Consider the following 19,614-nt stretch of genomic DNA (forward strand, 5'->3'; position numbering starts at 1 on the left):
TGTAAATCTTGATTCCAGTCATGTACATACATTTAGGTTATTTTTTACAGCCCTGTACAAAAGTGAGGATACCACAATGATTGCAAGATCTCATAACCTTAATCCTTCTAAGTGGACTTATTGGCAAGATCTTACTGTCAGCAAATACATTAATCAGTTAATGCAAACTCATTTGCCTTGGATGTAAAATAAATAATTCAGATGGAAACAAATTTTGCCATACTTTTGTTCATTGTAATTTTCTGTAATTTCTAAGAAGGCCCTAAAATCTATCTTATATCTGTAAAGAATGATGTACAATAATCTTTCACAACTTACTACACTCATCTATTCTGCAAATTGCCAACACTGTTTGTTGTTAAAATAGCCTATTGATTTGTTTTTTTAATATGCTAATCTGGGATCAAGCAGCAAGTCATATGTCTTCAATGAAATGACCAATACGTTCAGCGATTCCACCCAATTTCAACCTTGGATTCAGGGACAAAGTTGTTCTGCAGCTCTGTATGGTCTAGAGAGTGTTTACATGCTCAGGCAATCAGGTGCAAGGCCACCTCATTAATATAAATCAATGTTGGTCATAACTGAGCTCATGCAATATCTTGATGATACAGGCTTACAATACCATACCAGGAGTTATCAAAGTCTGATCTGAAATATGATCTCTAAAGTGTTCCCATGCTCATCCAAATCAGATGCATTATTGCATCATTAAAATGTGTGGATTCATAACTGAACTCATCTGAGATCTTGATATAAGCTTACATGCCAAACCTCATCAGAAATATATCTCTTGTGTTCACAAGCCAAACCAATGCAAGATCACCTCACTAATCTGCTTGGATGTCAATCATAACTGAAATCATCCAAGATCTTGATGATCTAAGTCTACATACCAAATCTGATCAAAACCTGATTGTTAAAATGTAATCAGGTGTGTTCACAATCTCAGCCAGTCAGACGCAAGGCCATATTATTAATGTAATCAGGTGTGTTCACAATCTCAGCCAGTCAGATGTAAGGCCATATTATTAATGTAATCAGGTGTGTTCACAATCTCAGCCAGTCAGATGCAAGGCCATATTATTAATGTAACCAGGTGTGTTCACAATCTCGGTCAGTCAGATGCAAGGCCATATTATTATACAAGGTGTAAGGTAACACACTTGCTGAAGAGACATTGCTAGCCTGGACAACATGAAAAGTTTCATCAGGAGTCAGCCGCATCAGTTGTTGTGGGGTTTTCGCCGGAACCACTGTATTGGTATCAACTTCACTAGAGTTTTGGTGAGTTCCAAGAAATAAATGTCCCTTTTTAAACCATGTTTTTCTTCTCCCCTGATTTCTTTTGCATCATTTTCTGTCTACTTTAAATTTGAGTGTAGGCATGTTACAATCACTAGGAAAATAAAATTGTCTGAAAAGCAGCAGCTTCAGCAATATGAGCTGGCCAGTGTGAAAGTGACCCAAAGGTGACCTTCTTATTGGTCTTAAAATACATTTTCCATACATATCAGCAGATGTGCTGAGTCTCGATATAGAATTGCACTGTTGAAGTTTCCCAAATGAATTGGTTCTGTTTACAAAAATTGGTCAGTAAATTTGGGTTACCTGAGGAGTTGCCTCCCTTATACTCTAGATAGATTTCCCTGTTGTAACATAGATTCGACCTTCTTTATTAAATCAGTAAGAGAGTACTGGTCAGTTTATATATGCTGTGCATTGTCATTATTCTTTTAAGTACTTAGCATGTACATTCTGCAGCTATTTTAAAAAAAATTCAGAATGGCTTCTTTTGCATCTTTTATTCACTACAATTTCAGATTTCACGAAGAGTTGTTTTATTTGTGCTGTCAGATATCTCTGATATCACCAGGCACTAACAATACAGGGTGTATTAGCTATGAAAAATGATGAAACTGACATATTATAAGGAAATTGTATGATTCAGTGGGGAAAGTAATACATGAAGTATGAAGCTGTCTCATAGCTGTTACTCTGTTTGATGGCTTTTGGTCATTGATAAATGCAATAAATCATAGGAAACAAATAATTTTGAATTGTACACCTGTTAAGGTTGCATTTTATTTAGAATTGCCCAAAGTTTTCAAAATAAGATTTTCCCTTAATCAGACTGCTATTTTAATTCTTAAGGTCGCACTGGATATTTTTGTATTTTGAAAACCCTGCCTAATTTTTAAGGTAGAAGGCATGAGCCTAATTATCACAATCCGAGCATTTATAAATTCACACAAAAGCTCAATCTGTAATGTGGTTTACATTTACTTTGAGTTAGGCTTGGAAATGGGTTGGCTTGTTAGTGACTGCCTGTCATAGTTAGACGAGCTTTGGTGATCAAATGCGTAACTTGGGTTGCAAATGAGCAGCCGACTTGGCTTATGTATTTACGTATCTGCTACAGAGGTAATTATCTAAAAGTCTAGATGGTTGAGGCGTGATGAAAAGTAATCTAATTTGTTATAGTACTAGTGAACTTTATTATGTATATGGCACATACTGATTCTTTTAGCTGCCTTGTCACATGAAAATATTCAAAATAGCTCTTTGCTGTCAAAAATGAATGTAAAAAGGAGGGGTTGGTGGTAGTGTTGGTTCAGTATAAAAGCCACCAGTTGCATAAGGAATTAACCTTAATACCTCAGTCAGAATCTTACAAGCATCCTTTTAACAAAAATCATTAGTTAGTTTTTATTTGTGTCTTTAATGTAATATTATTATCATTTTTCTGCAACAGGTCATCGTCAGATGAAAATATGCTCAAAAAAATGTCCAGTGAGACCTAATGATTTGTCCTTTAACTGATCCAACATATTAAAGTTTACAAAGATCCCTCTCCACCATTTATCTGTTATTTAACATTCATATGTCACATCAATAAAGCTGTCTTCACTTAATATCTTGTGCCATTATTTACAGCAAAGACTGGTCCTCTAACCAACTCTCTTCATTAATATAATAAATTTGCAAGACATCTTTTCAAATGAGGAAACCCATCTATTTTCTTGGAAATATGTCATCTACAGCTGTTATAAAAATAACACAATGGTAGTATTAGAAAAGTACATGTAGATCTATTATGGATAAGTGTACTCTTAGGCTTCTGTTTTGCAAAAGCCTTCTTTTCTAGAAAATTCTCAGATGTAAATATGTGCAGGACTAAAGAGATGACACTATCAATGACAAACACAACTTTTGTTTTCTCTTTTACATTTTTTAATATACCAAATAAGTACAAGACATAACTCTGTACAAACAGTGTAATGATTCCATCAAAAATGTACTTGATTGGAGATAAGCCAAAATACTGGGTAGCATGGGACAGTTCACCAATTTTGGTGATGGATATACTTCAAATAATGGTGTTCAGGAGCCAGTACCAATCCCTCTTTCCAAGATAAGAGCTCTCTTGAATGGCACCTACCTATTACATTATCATATGACAAATGTAGACAAATGAAGTCTGAAATATTTGCTTACACAGAAATAAATAGATAAAAATAAAGCAGGAACAAAGGCAAAAGCTGATACCAATTTTATGAGATCTCAAAATAAATACTTGGTTTATAGCATAAACTGACAAAGAAATTGACTATATGTCACTTACTACATCTGTTTGTGTCAGGATGCAATTTGGTACCAATCCCTCTATTCATGGGGAGGTCATTGCTGTATGACTTCTACCTAGGTGGGCAAACAGCTTCTAGCAACCTTGTTGCTAAAAGGCTTGGAGGGCTGGATTCGCAAGGTAATTGCTGTTTTCCTAATGCATTATGATTAGGAATATATCTGAAGAAGGAACTGGAAAAACTTTTTAAGCATCTGGAAACTGACAACAGGAAACATTCAGCAAGTCTGTTTCTAGTTTATCTGAGCTTGCTTCAAAAGTGGTTTGTTGTGCAATTCCAAACTGTGATACTATTCATGTCCTACCTGCATATACATCTCCAAAGCAACCACTGCCAAGTTTCTTCTGAAGTTTGACAGATTCCCTGTTGACTTCTAGTTCTCTGAACTGCACTAAGGGTCGGACCTTGGGACAGGCAACAAGAAGCTGACAGCATAACCCATCCATTGAACCTGCACAGATGAAAATTTGGTGGGAATTCAGTGCTAATGCTGTTCATAAAAGGTGAATTTGTGATCATTTTGTGCTAAAGCCTTTTACAGAATAAACATGACTATTCTGTGCTGAGAATGCGGTAATTTCAGGACCAAAGATTATAATGACATTAGCAGGATAAAGCTTGCACTGAGCCAAATACTCTGACATCTGATTGGTTAATCAGTGACCAATTAAATGTCAGAATTTTCAGTTGAGTCTTTGACTGAGCATGTGAATTTTTCAAAATCATAAAGCTAGATATGTTGATGGCATTTGAATGAGATAGCAAGGGCCATAACTTTACAAAGATAATCACATCATTAAATGGCATTTCATAAATACTGAAGTTTGTTTCCACCAGTGTCAATTTTCATAGTTTTGTAAATAAAATACATTTTCAAGTAAACCTAAATTTTTAGATTTGCCTTTGTCAAATTATTCATACTCTAGGTATTTAATTTTGTGGATTGACCTCATTAATCCCCAAAAATAATAATGCAAAAGAACAAACTAATGCTAATATCAAACACTGTTGTCACAATACCAGTATAAGCACAAATCAAACACCTGCCAATTTCAATGCATTACACATAATTTTTTCTTGTGCTCAAAATCAAATGGAGCTAAGGCAGCCAACAGTACCTGGTGAAGCACATGTGAATCATCTTTGATTTAAATCATCATTCATAAAGTCAGTACATTTTGACATGGCATTAATACAGTAGCTTAAAAGTTGTAAAATTCAAGTTAAGTGGATCATGTCATCATATTTTATGAACAAAATACAGCCCCATGCTCCATGGAATCAGCAGGTTGTGGCAATATCTGATATCTCACAAGACTAATAAAGTCTGAAGATGACAGGAAAACTGAAGACATTGGAATTATTCCCTGGCTTATGCATGCCTCGTGTATAGATAAACTCCAACCCTTCAACTTGGCCATAAAGAATTACAACAAAGAAGAACCGAGGAACACTTTCTAGAACCGATATGCAAAAACAGGTCACAAAGACCATGCATGAAAAGGAAGACACCATTGGTGAAGATCAATGAACTTTACCAATGGACCTTTAAACATCAGCACTAAACAAGTTCCCGCTAAATGGATAATCAAGGCTGATAAGAAATTCTTTCTGAGATTAGACCTAATTATCTGAAGTTCACCTATGCAATTCTGCATTTTCAGGATTATTTACATGAAAAACATTCATGTACACCAGGAGACTTTACTGACACAATATACATATAGTGGCCCTATCTGAAGATGAGTGAAGTGCAAGCTTTAGTACCATGCTTTAATTGTAAATATATACACAGTATTGAATTAATATCTGTGCTTCAAGTAATCATTCTAGTATTTTATAGTCTTGTTTTTCCTTTGGTTTAAAAATGAATTGGTTAAAGTGTTCAAAGAGCATTCATGCTGATTTTATATGTGTATTTCAATTGTGGAACAAATACCAGGTAAATATTTCTTTAAAACTTCTGAAGGATTGTGAAAGTTCAAGGTCACATTTCTTCAAAAAATTCTGAAGGATTGTGAAAGAAAGTTCAAAGCTATATTTCTTCAAAATTCTGTGTCCATTATGCCATACAATTTGCCATTTTTATTGCTGTAATTCTGGTTGGGATGCCAATCAAATAGTTTTCAATTTATGCTTAAGAGAGTAAATAAAATGAATATTAAGGAAGTACACAAAATGAATAACAAGGACTATCTTTTTGCAGAGCTGGACTTGTAAAAAAAAGTAAGCATCAAAAGCTGGACTTGTAAAACCAGTAAGCATCAAAAGCTGGACTTGTAAAACCAGTAAGCATCAAAAGCTGGACTTGTAAAACCAGTAAGCATCAAAAGCTGGACTTGTAAAACCAGTAAGCATCAAAAGCTGGACTTGTAAAACCAGTAAGCATAAAAAGCTTGTAAGCAAAACCTAGTAACTTCTAGACCTAATCATTTTGAAATTCAGAATTTCAGAATTCAAACTAGAAAGAGGTCCTGTAAGCGGGACTCTCCTTCCAAAATGATCTAATGGTATAACAAGAGGTGATACTGGTGTTCCATAAAGGGTGAGAATGAATAGGGTTTATGGCAAATTAAGGAAACACTTTAATAAGAGTTTGATGTAAAGAGAGTTTTGGGAAAATGCCTTGAGACTATTAAGATTAACTATAATTTTGCACTGGAAGACTGTATCATAAACGCTAGATAAGAAAATAATTTTAAAAGTGAATATATGGGATATTACTTTGATAATGTTGAATTAAGTCCAACATGTTCCTGAAAGTTCGCTTTGGACTGATATAGTAGCCACCATCATCCATTCGCCGGATTCTGTAATGCTTTACACAAGCATCATTGAGTTTCTGATCATAGTCTCTCACAGACAACACAAAGGAGGCCTTGTCTGAAATTTAAAAAATTCTGATAAAGAATAATATATTCAGGACATACAAATCTGTAAAGGTAACTCAAGGGAGAAAAAAAACCTGTCGTTTGTGAACAAGTGTTCCATTATATGAAAGGTGATGCAAAGTGAAATTCAGAAATATTCATAAATGTCATTTATGTGCAGGAGTCCTTTATTTTCAGGTGTCATTAAGGCAGTAGGTGTCCATCATATTTGTGTCCTTTATCTTAAGGTGTTCATTAAGAGAGCAGGTGTCCTTTATGTGTTTGTGTCTTTACCTTAGGTGTCTATTAAAGCAGATTTTCCTTATAATGGTGTTGGAGTTTCTCTTTTTCATGACAAATGAAGGACTGGGAAATTTCCCATTTCATAATTGTCCATCTAAAAACAGATTTTTATCTAATGAAATGGTGACTTCAATGGAACATGTTTAATGACAGTGTAACATGAACATTAATGACAGTGTAACATGAAGTTTAATGTCAGTGTAACATAAAATTTAATGACAGTGTAACATGAAGTTTAATGACAGTGTAACAAAATTTAATGTCAGTGTAACATAAAGTTACATGTCAGTGTAATATGAAGTTTAATGACAGTGTAACATGAAGCTTAATGACAGTGTAACATCAAGTTTAATGTCAGTGTAACATGAAGTTTAATGTCAGTGTAACATGAAGTTTAATGTCAGTGCACCACAGATAACCCAACACTATGCTGTCGGACACCTCAATCTTTGTTTTCGGAAAATTACTTTCTGATATTTTGGTATCTTAACTTTTGTAAACTCTTCCTCAACCATCATTGTCAAACTAAAGCTGGCTTAGCATCTTTAAACAATTTAAATCATAAATTAGTAATCACAAATGCTTAATTAATTACATGTATTTCAATTCTCTGTATTTATTTGTTTCTTTGTGCTCAAGACTGTTATTTTCATTAAAACTTCATGTAAAATAAACCAATTCCAGAAGCCGAAACAGTAATATAAAAAGTTCAGAAAGTTTGATGGCTATCTAAAGGCAATAACAAATAAAGTATACTTTTAGTTCATGTATATAAATTCTTGTCTATAAATTCATGTCTATAAATTCTTGTCTATAAATTCATGTCTATAAATTCTTGTCTATAAATTCTTGTCTTTGTCCAAAGAAAGACATGTTCATGGTCCTCACAACCTTAGAGTTGGATTTCAAGGACTTTTCAAGGACTAAACAATATTTAATAGAGTATTCTGACTTTCTGCAACGTAATTACAATAAAGACATAATCACAGAACTTTCAGGATGTTCTTATCTTTGGTTCCTCTTACTGGCATGCAAAACTTCAATGACATTCTCTAAGTATCCATTGAGACTCTAAGGCCAGAGTTTTATTCTCTGGATGTTTTGCAAACACACACACATGCACACACACAAACACACCAGTATCTACATGTTAGATCAAACAGCACACACCAAGATCTGCCATCCCATAATGTGCCAGCAGTTTATTAAGTAAAACAAACAACACAGATCCTGATCTGCTGGTGTATTATACACCAGCAGATAGAGGTCTTTGTTGTCTGCAGCTGAACTCAACTTATATGCTAGAAAATCTTGAAATAGACATCTGTAACTGGTTAATTGTTGCCATTTTCTGCTTCCACAGTCCAAAAAGCTGGGACTTCTTTAGGGTGTCATATGAATTCTCTAGTTGTTGTGACAAATAATAAGTTCTAGTGCTATAAAAAGTAACTCAGTATTTATCTGTATTTGAATAAATGCTGCTTCTTCTCAGGTATGTACAAAAAGCATATTTATCTTTATCTTTGTTGGAATATTACATCACACTCACTGCTACCTGTCTCATAAGACTGGCTCATATCACATACCAACTCTATATTAATAAGGCATTTGTATTTATATTAAATTTCTTACCTCCAGCTTCTCGTACCAGGAAGGTACCCGTTGGGTTGCCTGGCAACAACAGCTGCTTGTCAGCCTCTTTTCTGTCTAAATTATTCCACCAACTGCAGGCAAAACAAGAAATCATTTACCTTTAGCACAAGGAGCTAATCAAGAATGACAATGAATATTGCAAGCTCAAATTGATTTTGTTGTTGTTCAAATTCAATACTAAATAATTTAAAAATTATTCTTTATCCAATGAAATAGTTAGAAAAGATCATTTTTTTAATGGGTAAAATATTGTAGCATGTTACAAAATATGTCTGTCAATATTTAAATTAATGGATTTGCAGGAGTTTTAAAAAATCTAAGACACTTGCCCAGTGAGGCAAGTACAAAAATGTTTCTACTCACACAGAATAAGCTCTTACTCATCAGGCATTAATAAAACATAAAAGTTGGCTATTAACAACCTAACTTTAATTGTGTAAAAGGATGTTTTCTGGAACTTATTCTGTGACCCTTTAAACATGAGTTGTAACAAATTACAAACTCAGATCAGTCTACTCTCCATCTGGTAAGAGTTCCTCAGTACTGAATAGTGCATGCAAAGCACATATCCAAGTTGGATGAAAACAACTCGTAAATTATCTTCTTGTAGAATATATGGACTTTCAATGAATAAAGCTGGCAAAATTGCCTACAGAAGATCCTTTCCACTAAAGAGAAAATACTGGCCAGCCCTGAATTAGCGATTTGAAAATTTGTGGCAATCACAGCATTGGCAATGTCAACAGTGTTTCAAAACCAAGACATCAAGTTCATCATTTGATGCATTCAAGGGAAACTCACTGATAATATCATTATAGGTCCAAAGTTAATGCCATGATATGCTACAAATTCCAGTCTTGCTTGTCTCACCTACTTAAATAGAAAGCTTGGCTCATCATTGTAAACAATGTTACAGTTACAAGTCAGTATATTCAATGTCTTTTACTCAAATTTTAATATTACCACAAGATTTATGTTTATACATGGCTATATAAGGAATTCCAGTCTTGCTGTCTCAACCACCTAAGCATGATAGTCTACATTGATAAACTTTTGTGTGTAAGTTAATGAGAGCAAGTTAGATATGATTTGATAGTCATGTCCACTCCACTCCTTGAAGGAGGCTCTCTTGAAGGATATGAAGACATATCCATTCTGTGCCTTGAAGGACACTCTCATGGTAGATATGTATGCAATCATGCCCACTCTGCTCCTTAAAGGACGCTCTCTTGGTGGATATTTAGGCATGTCCACTCTGCTCCTTGAAGGACACACTCTTAGAGGATATGTAGATATGTCCACTCAGCTCCCTAAAGGACATTCTCTTGGTGGATATGTAGGCATGTCCACTCAGCTCCCTGAAGGATATTCTCTTGGTAGATATGTAGGCATGTCCACTCAGCTCCCTGAAGGACACTTTCTTGGTGGGTATGTATGCATGTCCACTCAGCTCCCTGAAGGACATTCTCTTGGTGGATATGTAGGCATGGCATGTCCACTCAGCTCCCTGAAGGACACTTTCTTGGTGGGTATGTAGGCATGTCCACTCAGCTCCCTGAAGGACATTCTCTTGGTAGATATGTAGGCATGTCCACTCAGCTCCCTGAAGGATATTCTCTTGGTGGATATGTAGGCATGTCCACTCAGCTCCCTGAAGAACACTTTCTTGGTGGATATGTAGGCATGTCCACTCAGCTCCCTAAAGGACACTTTCTTGGATATGTAGGCATGTCCACTCAGCTCCCTGAAGGATATTCTCTTGGTGGATATGTAGGCATGTCTTTTCTGCTCCTTCATGGACAGTCTCTTGGAGGATAAGTAGGCAAAGCTTTATTGGCTTCTTATTTTAAATGATTTTTCCTTGCAAACAAATGTAAAAGTTGAACCCAATATGACTGTACTCTACTGATGAACTAGGATTCTGTCAAAAAGGTTTCCCAGAATGTTATTTTGAGAACTTTTACACAACATCTTAGGATGAAGCTAATAATATTGTATTATGGATTTTAAGATGTAATTGGATTTTCTTCATTTGTAAATATCCATTTTGCCTTGTACAAATCTCAATTTGCAATGGAAAAGCCTTTAAGATTCTTCAATCATAAATCACAAGTCTTATATCTTTAACCTCTTCATTCACTGCCTAGCCATATTTTTTATCAGACTGGTACAAATACTTACTCTTGGGCCTGTGGAGAATTGTCATCCTTGGCAACATAATTACTTGGGATATAACCAGTTCTCTTGGTCACTGTATGTGTTGCTACCCACCAGTCACAGTTTTGACTGAAAGGAATGTTTTAAATAGAAAATTATTTTAAAAAATTTATTAATTATGTACCTTGATATGCTAATAATAATTGAAACTTGTACCTTGGTAAAATGATCATCATAACATACCTTGGTTAAAAGAGACAGTAATTACATAACTTGATATACTTAAAATAATTACCTTTCTTGGTACACTGACAATAAATTTTACCCATCAAGGTATGATAACAATAATTACAAGTCTGGGCAAACTGACAATAATTACCTACCTTGGTTTACTGACAATAATTATTGAGCTCAAAATTAGTTAGTGCTAATCTACTAATATGAGATAGGCAAATTTGCCTACAGATCACTAAAATAAGCAATCACAAATCCTTTAGATCAGTCAAAATTTCAAATTCTCATAATTTAACAAGTGCACCTGTATCGAATGTAACTAATAAAACTTGTGATAACACTAGCTTTTATAGTTAATTGCTCTCTTTATTGTGTTAACTGAGTACCTGCCAAGACCCTGCACTTGACAAGGGATAATGAATGCAAGGAGCAGTAGAAATGGCCATGTGTTCTTCCATGCATCAAGTAAATAAGGATGATGACTGTCAAAAGAGACATTATACACACTCAACTAATCTGGTACCCAGACCAATGCACTAATTTCAGTAACAACATAAAATGATTTAAGGTATGTGGCTAGTGCCATTTGGAAGACATCATGTTGATCGACTCAATAACTCAAGAATTATACATAGTAAAACCAGGGGATCATTTGCAGGACAGACTATCACAAGAAAAGATAAAATACTAAAAAGTGCAAAGCACAATACATAGCAATTAAAATTTGATAATGAAAAGGCCAAATCTGAAAAGAAAGACAGTGAGGGTGATTTAGAGGCTGTGAGGGTGATTTAGAAGCAGTGAGGGTGATTTAGAGGCTGTTTAGCATAGCATAGGACATAGCATAAAAGAAAAAATGTATTGCAGACCAAATTTCTTTGTGAGGGTCAAGTAAAAAATGGAACTGAACTTGGAACTGATCACATCGACAGAGCTGCATCAAAGATTTCATCAACAGTTGCATCTGACATCCCAAAGAAAAATGTCAAGGATAATGTGTCCAGAGCTAAATTCATATTCATCCTTACAGATACTACTTGTTATAGACCAAGAATGAATTCTTGTTATGTTTGTAGAGCCTGGCCATAAATGTCCATAAATAAGACAAGCTGAAATATCCAGTATATTATATGTCATGGAGTCATACTGTATACATTTTAGATGGTGCAGCTTAATAAAAGTAAACATTTTAACTGATCCACTATATTTTTAACAAGGAAATTATGGACAAGTACGTGTTTTATACAGACAATAGTTTCATTTACTTGCCCATGGAAAACTGATGGTGGCCCTGAAATACTATTCTATACCAGGCCATGTCTCCAAGCATGTGATGAGGTCCTTTGGTAATATTCACCTGAGGTTCTGAACAGAAAGATTCACCTCTGCATAAGAGAGACTGGAGAAGTAATTATCATGGGTTGTACCGTTTCCATTATACTATTGTAATGAGAATGAATTTTGTCATCAAGGTTGCAAAAAAGAGAATTCTGTTAGGATTCAGACTCCCTTCGGGATTTCTGGATGACAAGACTGTTACAACACAAATACATACACAGTCAGGGGTGATGTACTCTTGCAGCCCCAATGATACAGTGACATAGCCCAGAATGAATTCAAGGCAAAACAGTCGAGGTGCACGGTTGCTAAGAATGAAAGTGTCAAAGACCAGAGGATACAAGAAAACACCCCATCAATAGCACATACCAGTAATTCAATCAAGTGCCTAGGAAAGTGGTTTGATGCCAGCATTTCAGGCAAGAAAAGAGGACATAAACTGAAACAACAGATGGAAGAGGGTTTATGTAAAATCATGCCTCCCTGGAAAGTTAAAGGTATGAATGTATAAAAATGGGTTTCTTCCAAGGCACTCATGACCACTTATGGTGAATACAATCCCTATCTTCTCATTCAAGAAACAAGAACAGGTCATCAACAAACACCTGAGCAGATGGCTAGGTGTTCCTCCATCATTTACCATAATTGGTCTAAACAGCATGTCATGCAAACTACATTTGCCCTAACATCATTGGTTAAGGAATACAAGGTGACTTCTGATAATTCTGAGGGACTCAATGGACAAGAAAATAATTGGTGCCAGAATAGAAGAAAATGGTTCATCAGCAACTTGAATGAATCTGAGAACAGACTGGAGCATAAGAATACTGTTGTGACCAATAAAGGACAAGAATGGCTAGGATCAATGAAACTCCAGGGAAGAAAGGAATCAAGCACAGCAGACTGATGTATCATGGTCCAGGAAGAAACCTATGGAGGTGAGGATGAAGATGGGTGCCCAAGCAATGTGGACAAGATGGCAACTACCCAAGAAAAAACCCACATGTATAAACCTTTGGCAATATGAACCACTGCAAATCCAGTTCCTGCTTTGGTCTGTACATTATCTGCTTCTGTTGCCAGTATATCTAACGCATGGAACCTGACAGATGATCCCACCTGTTCCCTTATGCCAGAAAAGAGCTAAACTCCAGCATATCCTGTTATCACATCAGGTTGCCTTGGACCAAGGGAGATACCAATGGAGACGTAACAAAGTCTTGAGGAAGATGGCAGATATGTTGGAGAGAGAAAGATGGAAAGTCAGGTCTAGATATAGCAAGGCAACAATCAGACTGGCTATCAAATTGGAAATAGGAAAAGACCTTTATGGAAGAAGGGAATTTGTGTTTTTACCCTGTTGTCTTGATTCACTATGTCTTGTAATGCTTGTATTATACTGTATTTATTCTGTAACCTACCATCTTGCACATGCAGAACTTATCACTTTCATCTAAGGACAAATGATAAATAATGAACACAGTAATTTACAATAATTTCCCACTCCTACATTAGCTAATGGCATTGTCAAAAGAACTGGTGTCAAAAATAGTTGCTGAAAGAACATGTATCCATATAACTGAGTCAACATTTGTACCCGCAACATGTTACATGTTGCAGACAGTTTAATTCTTGTCTAAATTTTTCAGATATTTTATAAATGTTAATTGTTTTAAAATTATAATTATTTGCCTTCATGATAATAGTGACTATAGGCTTATATATGGGCACTGATGCACTAGCTGCTTCGTGTGCTCTCAGTCCAATGTGCTAGTGACCATTAAAAACACTATACTGTGAATGGATCAGAAAACCCACAGCAAATAGACAAACTACCTACCTAGCTTCCTCATCCACTTCCAATCTATCACCTTTCTTGAAAGACAAATCATCATCATTGATTGCATCAAAGTCATATAACGCCCTGTAGTAAAGCCGTTCTGTTGAAAGAAATTGCAAACTGTTAAAATTGTATTGTGCACTATAGATGATATTCTATCAGACAAATGCTTTATTTAGCACTATTTCTAACATATATACCGAATGTTTATTGTTTTCTTAACTTCCAAGAGATGTTTTTCATCTACATAAGGCACAGTTTGATTTCTTACAATTTTTTTCTTCTATAAAAAAACAAACAATAGCAAGTTATTGATCAAACTGCATTTATTACAAGTTGCTTGAATGATGCACAGAAAGTTTGCTTCTTTAATAACTAGTATAGTCTACTGTCAGTTCTGTAAGAAATTATGAGCCGACAATTTTAATGGAGACAGTCTGTGCAGACTGCACAAGGACTGTAATAGGTCCACATGCATTTCTGCTTGTGACTCAGGGGTATCAAAGCAATTTTGTCTTTGGAAAATTTTCCACACTGACTGGAATGGACACTCATGTGCAGACTGATAATTTTCAAACACTGTCCTGGTTCTGATTCTAAGCATGAAAAAAAGAAAAACCAAATGGGAAAGTACAAACCCTTTTTCAGCGGTGTTGATGGGAGTGGTCTTGACGTATCACCCACTTGAACGTTTATACCTGACAGTGATACAGTTCCATTGATCTGGGTTGCAGATGGTGGGGGTGACAAAGGGTGGGAGGATTTTGAGTCGATACATCCCATGGTTACAGCATACTTTTTCTGACACTTGCTGCTGGTGGTCTAGAATAACAAAAAAACCAATGTTAAAAGTCTTATTGACCTGATTATTGGTCCATAGAGAATAACCTCATTTTTCTGGCACGAAGCTAGAGAGTGGAAATGATTCACATGGATGACATGCCAGCCCACAATGGGTTAACATCTGAAGCAGCAAGTCATTACAATTTTACAACACTTATTATTACAGCTTACAGGTGAAACTGCATCAGGTTCCTTAAATGCAGCAGAGAATATTCAAAAACTAAAAAATGGAGGTTGGACCATTTCACTTTTCATTTTTTAATAAAATATGGGAAATTTCCTAAATACTGGCAAATTTAATAATACAAACAAAGGTAAGGCTTACAAATATAATCTATGATTTGTGTATATTTAGTGTAATGGTACAATATTTTTAGAAATTAGTAAAAAATACTGTAATGATACATTTTACCGGTGACTGTACAAAGTTTCATAGTATAGCATTATAGAGCTGATAAGTAAAACTATGTAATGTTTCTTTACTGGAGATGCTCTTAGGAAGACAAAAATTAAGTTGTTTTTGAAAAGGTGAAAAAATCAATTCAGGGTTGCCAAGCACATCTGAACTATGAGGAAACACTGTTTCAAGGTTATAATTTAATGCACAGTTTCTTAGTCTATGTAGATCCTACAGAGGCATCCTGTGTACATGTATTATTTTTTTTCTTCATTATTTACATATACATAGAAGTGCAAAACAATATCAAGAAAATCCTAAGGCTATCTTATCTAAACTATTGTACAAAAAAAAAATGCCTTACAAACTGATTTCTGTCATAATAAGACGTACAACAATAGCATATACAACACTCCCTCACTATAAGGGACTTATTCTAACAGTTTCTGTTTTATGACAAGCATGTTAGGGCCAAAAAAAAATTGTTTCCTATAGCACTGGTTTTAAAATGAGGGTAAGCAGGTCATTTGTTTTTATTTAAAAACACACTGATATATTTTATATGATTTCTTTATGGACTTTTTTCTAACCATGGGGAAAAGTGCTAGGGTTGCCAATAAGAATAGCGACAGTTAACTGAAAAGAAATAAATATATATTTTTTTGCCTAATGGATCCCATTTTATGAAGTGAAAGTAAGATTATATGCATAATTTTCTTCAGTATAAATTGGTTTCACTATAAAGAAGTGTACTCTCCCATGGATTTCAAGGTGATAATGGACGAAGTATTTGTACTTCCTTTATCTCCCTTATATGCATATTTGTGTATGTTGAGTGTATCAGGTAATCAACAAGAACGTTTCAAAGCTACTAAGAGCAAGGGAATAAAGGTACACTACAACTTCCTCCTACATGTACACTCCTCTCTACATAAAATATATCTCCCTTGTTCAAAGTAAATTGTCATTCTGTTCAAGTTCACAGAAGTAAAAAGAGTTTCAAAACTGCCACCTTTGGTAAGGAAGAAAAGTGACTTTGGACAAAAGGTCATTTCTTAATAAAGATTTATTTCTACACTCACCTGGTGTAATGGACCTTGAAACTACAAAAATGAAGGCAGGCACTCTTAGTGTGGTAACCTCTAGGGCAGGTTTGTCTATTATTAGTTTCAGTGGTCATGTAGAACAGTTGTGGCCTGCAAAACGCAATCATGAGAAAACTATTGGGGATTTGCCTTTGGTGACTGAGAATAAGGCCTTGACTCATTTTGGAAAAAATAGGATCAGTTTGAAATTAAATTTTCAGGAGTAAAACGCTGAAATTGTGAATTCTGCATGATTTAAACATATTCTATATAGGTACTGGGGGAAATTTACACAGCACTATACAACTCTCTATGGGCCTCTGTATTGCCCTTGAGGCCATCAACCCCCCCAAAAAAGACTGCTCCAGTGGCCTAGTGATTAAAGTATCCACCTCAGATGTGGGAGGTAGTGGGTTCGAACCCTGGCAGAGTCATACCAAAGAGATATAAAAATGGTACTAACAGTTGCCTTGCTTGGCACTCAGTATTACAACGTTAGTGTTAGGACTGTTTGTCAGGATAATGTGACTGATTGGGACATCATGCTACATGTCTGCAGCATGTTGCCCCAGTGCTAGACATCACTTTAAACTGCCACACTGCAGACATCATAGCAATATGACTGAAAAATTGTTAAAGCTATGTTAAAAATCCAAATCACACACACACACCCTCCAAAAAATAATACCTAAATGTGAACTAGAAATCTGTAGCAAATATGTATTACCATTACCACTTTTTTAGTTTCACATAATGCCCCTTTCTCAACACACTCAGCCAATTAGATATAAGATCACCTCATTAATATGCATGGACCTGGCTTATTATCTAATTACTCAATGCCTTCATGATATAACCCCATATTCCAAATGCTGTGGCAGCCATACTGGAGGTCAAATTGGCACCATTTTCATTTCGTTTAAGACCAACTGGATGTACATGTAATAAGATGTCTTCTAGTGAAATACCCACATCAAAACGACATTCTGTTCAAGAAGAGTTGTGATAAAAGAAAAATGTAAGATGGCTGCCATGGTGGCCATAGTGGATATCAGATCAGCACCATTTTTATTTAAGACCAGGTATACAGCAACATAAGAAGTCTTCTGGTGAAAATCCCATTCTGATACGACCATCCATTCAGGAAGAGTAGCTATAACAAAATTTTCAAGATGGCTGCCATGGTGGCTATATTGAATGTCAGATCAACACCAATTCATTTAGGACCAGCTAAACATCATAAGAAGTATTTAGTGAAAACCCCATGTTGATATGACCATTCAGTTAAGAGGAATAGTGATAACAAGATTTTTCAAGATGGCCACTGTAGCAGCCATTATAGATGTCTGAGCAACATTTTCATTAGGACAAACTTGACCATGGATGAATGTGTGTAAAGTTTCATGGCAATCCTCCAAGTAGGTAAGGAGTACTAGTAATAACTTGTACTAATGGACAGATGGTAGTATGAGATTGTCAAAATGCTACCATCAAAATGTCCCCCTAGGGTGCAAAACAGATAGGCCCAAGAAGTAGCAATAGCTTTACCTCTCATAAATGAAAGGCCTCTCTCAATGAGTCACTAATAAGCTCGCTATGTAGTGAGTAAAATCCATCTAGGGATGGTGGATGCTGAAATATCAGCTGAGTCCTTTAAGGGAAGGAAAGCAGGTTTCTACCATTCTTTCTTCCTTCTGAAGATGCCAAAAAGAACCCAAGTTCCCAAACTGAGCATAGGTGTTTATCCTGATCATCCCCGACAAAGTTGCAATTCAGACTGGTGATCTCTATCAGAGATGGCACTATTAAGGGAAGATTCTTGCAAGAACACAAAAAAAGTCAAACTGCTGTAAGTCCTGCTTAACTGCAGACATCCTTCTATAGAACAAGGACTCTGCAACTGCTTGATGCAAGGACCATTCTGTTAGAACTACCCTGCCTGTCCTCGACAAACTGTCCACTATGATATTTGTCCTCCTGTTAATGTAATGAACGTGGAGTGCAATTCCTCCTGAAGCTGTCCAGCAGAGGTTCCAAACCTCCATGTAGAAAGAAAATACATGAATGCCTCCTTACTGTCTGAGGTATGCAACTGCCGATGTGTCGTCTGAGAAGACCATCATACAATGACCCCTGACTTGATCTAAGCACCCTTTGAAGGCGAAGAGAACAGCTCTCATTTCTAATTTTGTTGATGTGGAGGAGACTTTGTTCCTGGGAACAAAGACCCTGGAGAAGTACTCCATCTGGCTCTAGATGACTGCCACACTCTGAATCTGACATGTCAGTGTACAGATAAGAATGGGGTTTTGAATTGTGCAATGGAACTCCAGTTAGAATTTTCTCTTGTTTGTACCACCACTTTTAGTGGCTGTCAAAAGTGGATCATAGAGAATTCCAGGAGTAAAATCCTAGCAATTGTATGTTTGGAAACCTATGCCCTTCCTAAGAATGTTGTGTACCTCTTCCTTTAGTTTGCATATAGTTGACTGATGAAGATATGTGTCCTTGAGAGAGGAGGAAGTTCTTTGAATTGTAGCTGTAAAACCTCCTTCATTATGGAAAACCCAAATCAAGCACCTACTTGTAATGAAGAGTGATGCACTGCAGGAGAGGTGAGGCATCCCTAATAATGCACCTCACCCCCTTGCTTGGGTCTCAGAATAGCTTTCAGGGACTGACCACCCTTTATTTTGCCTCACCAATTCATATTCTTTGCCCAACCTCCGTGCACATGCTCCCACCAGAGATGAATAAGGAAGCAAGAACAGATCTGGTCTAGGCATTGATCCAGAAAGTCTTTCTGAGCTAAACAGAATCACTGTGTCACCAATGCCTTAAGGCTTATGGCACAAATCATGGGGAAGAAGGCGGTAGACTTCATTTATGACCTTTTCAAAAGACTATGTCTCTTCTTCTCTGACCACCTGAGATGATTGGTAGGAAGGGCTTTGGTGATCCTAGGAGGGAAGGCTGAACCCTCTACTTCTGATCATCATCAATACCTGAGAATGCACTATGACAGACAAGGCTTTATCATTATCCTGTTCCAAACCCTTTGTGGTATAGAGGAGTATTAAACCTGGAATGATCCCTCTTTGAGGAAGGCTGTGAAGCAGGGACAAAGATATTCTGTGATTCTGACTAAACTATCCATAACTGAAGGACAGGAAGTTTTCTCATCCCTCCTAGGCCTCTTTGCATGGTCTTCCATTAAATACAAACATGGAGAGTAAGTTGCCAAACA

General features: G+C 36.0%; 1 protein-coding gene across 4 annotated transcripts in view; it reads right to left on the reverse strand.

Annotated features, from left to right (window-relative positions):
- Positions 1–19,614, reverse strand: part of LOC149807821 (tyrosine-protein kinase Yes-like) — a 66,412-nt gene that overhangs the window by 14,755 nt on the left and 32,043 nt on the right. For 2 of the 4 annotated variants that reach the window (XM_089970974.1, XM_089970983.1), the window contains exons 2-8: positions 16,365–16,478; positions 14,681–14,864; positions 14,043–14,142; positions 10,655–10,759; positions 8,453–8,544; positions 6,372–6,530; positions 3,952–4,098 (exon numbers count right to left, since the gene is read on the reverse strand). In XM_089970974.1, coding sequence (XP_089827100.1) covers positions 3,952–4,098; positions 6,372–6,530; positions 8,453–8,544; positions 10,655–10,759; positions 14,043–14,142; positions 14,681–14,825 — 748 coding nt within the window. In that variant the 5' untranslated portion in view covers positions 14,826–14,864; positions 16,365–16,478. The remainder of the gene's footprint in view (positions 1–3,951; positions 4,099–6,371; positions 6,531–8,452; positions 8,545–10,654; positions 10,760–14,042; positions 14,143–14,680; positions 14,865–16,364; positions 16,479–19,614) is intronic. The other 2 variants (XM_089970966.1, XM_089970992.1) reach the window with 1 other exon arrangement.

Source organism: Sinohyriopsis cumingii, chromosome 1, assembly GCF_028554795.1.
Source record: "Sinohyriopsis cumingii isolate HCF-2022 chromosome 1, ASM2855479v2, whole genome shotgun sequence".
In the NCBI taxonomy this organism is placed as follows: domain Eukaryota; kingdom Metazoa; phylum Mollusca; class Bivalvia; order Unionida; family Unionidae; genus Sinohyriopsis; species Sinohyriopsis cumingii.